The 1,114-nt window shown below is 40.0% G+C and overlaps 1 protein-coding gene across 1 annotated transcript in view; it reads left to right on the forward strand.

The window, feature by feature from the left end:
- LOC106961114 (testican-2-like) overlaps positions 1–1,114 on the forward strand; it is a 59,574-nt gene that overhangs the window by 56,186 nt on the left and 2,274 nt on the right. The window contains exon 6 of the mRNA XM_015054634.1: positions 1,066–1,085. Coding sequence (XP_014910120.1) covers positions 1,066–1,071 — 6 coding nt within the window. The 3' untranslated portion in view covers positions 1,072–1,085. The remainder of the gene's footprint in view (positions 1–1,065; positions 1,086–1,114) is intronic.

A 1,114-nucleotide genomic window follows, 5' to 3' on the forward strand; every position in this document is an offset into this window, starting at 1 on the left:
CAAAAAGCCACATTGTTTTCAATGTTTAGTTATATTTAGGGTGACATGCAGTTTTAGTTTTCTCTCTCACTCTCTTGCTTGTAGACCAAGCCATTCATTTTCATCTGTCCAGTCACTTCCACCACATCTCTGCAGCTGCTTCAGCTCAGGGCAAGTAGAAGCAGAATTTCGAATGGTTTTCTTTCAACAATGGCTTTTTCTTCTGCCAAACTTTCATAAAAGCCAGATCTTTAAAGTGCATGACTAATATTTGTCCTGTCAACAGATCCTCACCTGAGCAGTACATTTCTTGGCTGCCTCTCTGAACAATACTTTTTTCTGCCAGGCCTGCCAGTTTAGGTGGATAATCGTGTTTTTATAGGTTTACAGCTATGCCAGATTTTTCTGTTTACAGATAAAGCAGTGAAAATGGCTCAGTGCGAGATGTAAGGCTTTGGATATAGTTTTATAACTCATCTCTGCTTTAAGCGACTCAACAACCTTCTCCCTAACCTGCCTGCTGTGTTTCCTCTGGTCTTCATGACGCTGTTTATTATTCTCTAACAAACTTCACAGACCTTCACAGAACAGCTGTACAAATGAAATGCATTTGTTCAACAGGGGACATTTGATGCCAGTCGTTGCAGGATTTCATTTTGGTGAGTCAGAGTAAAAGGGGGTGGAGGGTGTTTACAAATCACTCGTTGACAATCGTTCACTAGTTTGTGTTTGAAACGTCAAATTCCAATTAATTACATAACACTTTGTGTATTGATCATGACAAAATTCAAAGAAAACTCAAGGGATGTGAATAAATACTCATCTCATGAAAATATTATCTCACATCTGTGTAATTGATTCATGTGCATCATAAATTAATTCAGTCTGATTCATGTTCTTGAAGCACATCTTTTCTCCCTTATCTCAGACATGCTCCTCTTCTCATACATGTCACAAACTTTTATTACTGCTGTCATCGTCCCTCCTTGAGTTTGTAAAACATGCCTCATTATTCAGAGGAAAATGACTTTGTTTTTCAGAGTGGAGAGAGCAGGAGCTTCGCTCACAGAGAGAGCGGCGAGACAGAGCTAGAGACAGCAGATGCGCTGGCAGGAGTAGAGCTGAGGCGGTTCTT

This window comes from Poecilia latipinna, unplaced genomic scaffold (genome assembly GCF_001443285.1).
Source record: "Poecilia latipinna isolate Pla-1442-1.1 unplaced genomic scaffold, P_latipinna-1.0 Scaffold1265, whole genome shotgun sequence".
Lineage (NCBI taxonomy): Eukaryota > Metazoa > Chordata > Actinopteri > Cyprinodontiformes > Poeciliidae > Poecilia > Poecilia latipinna.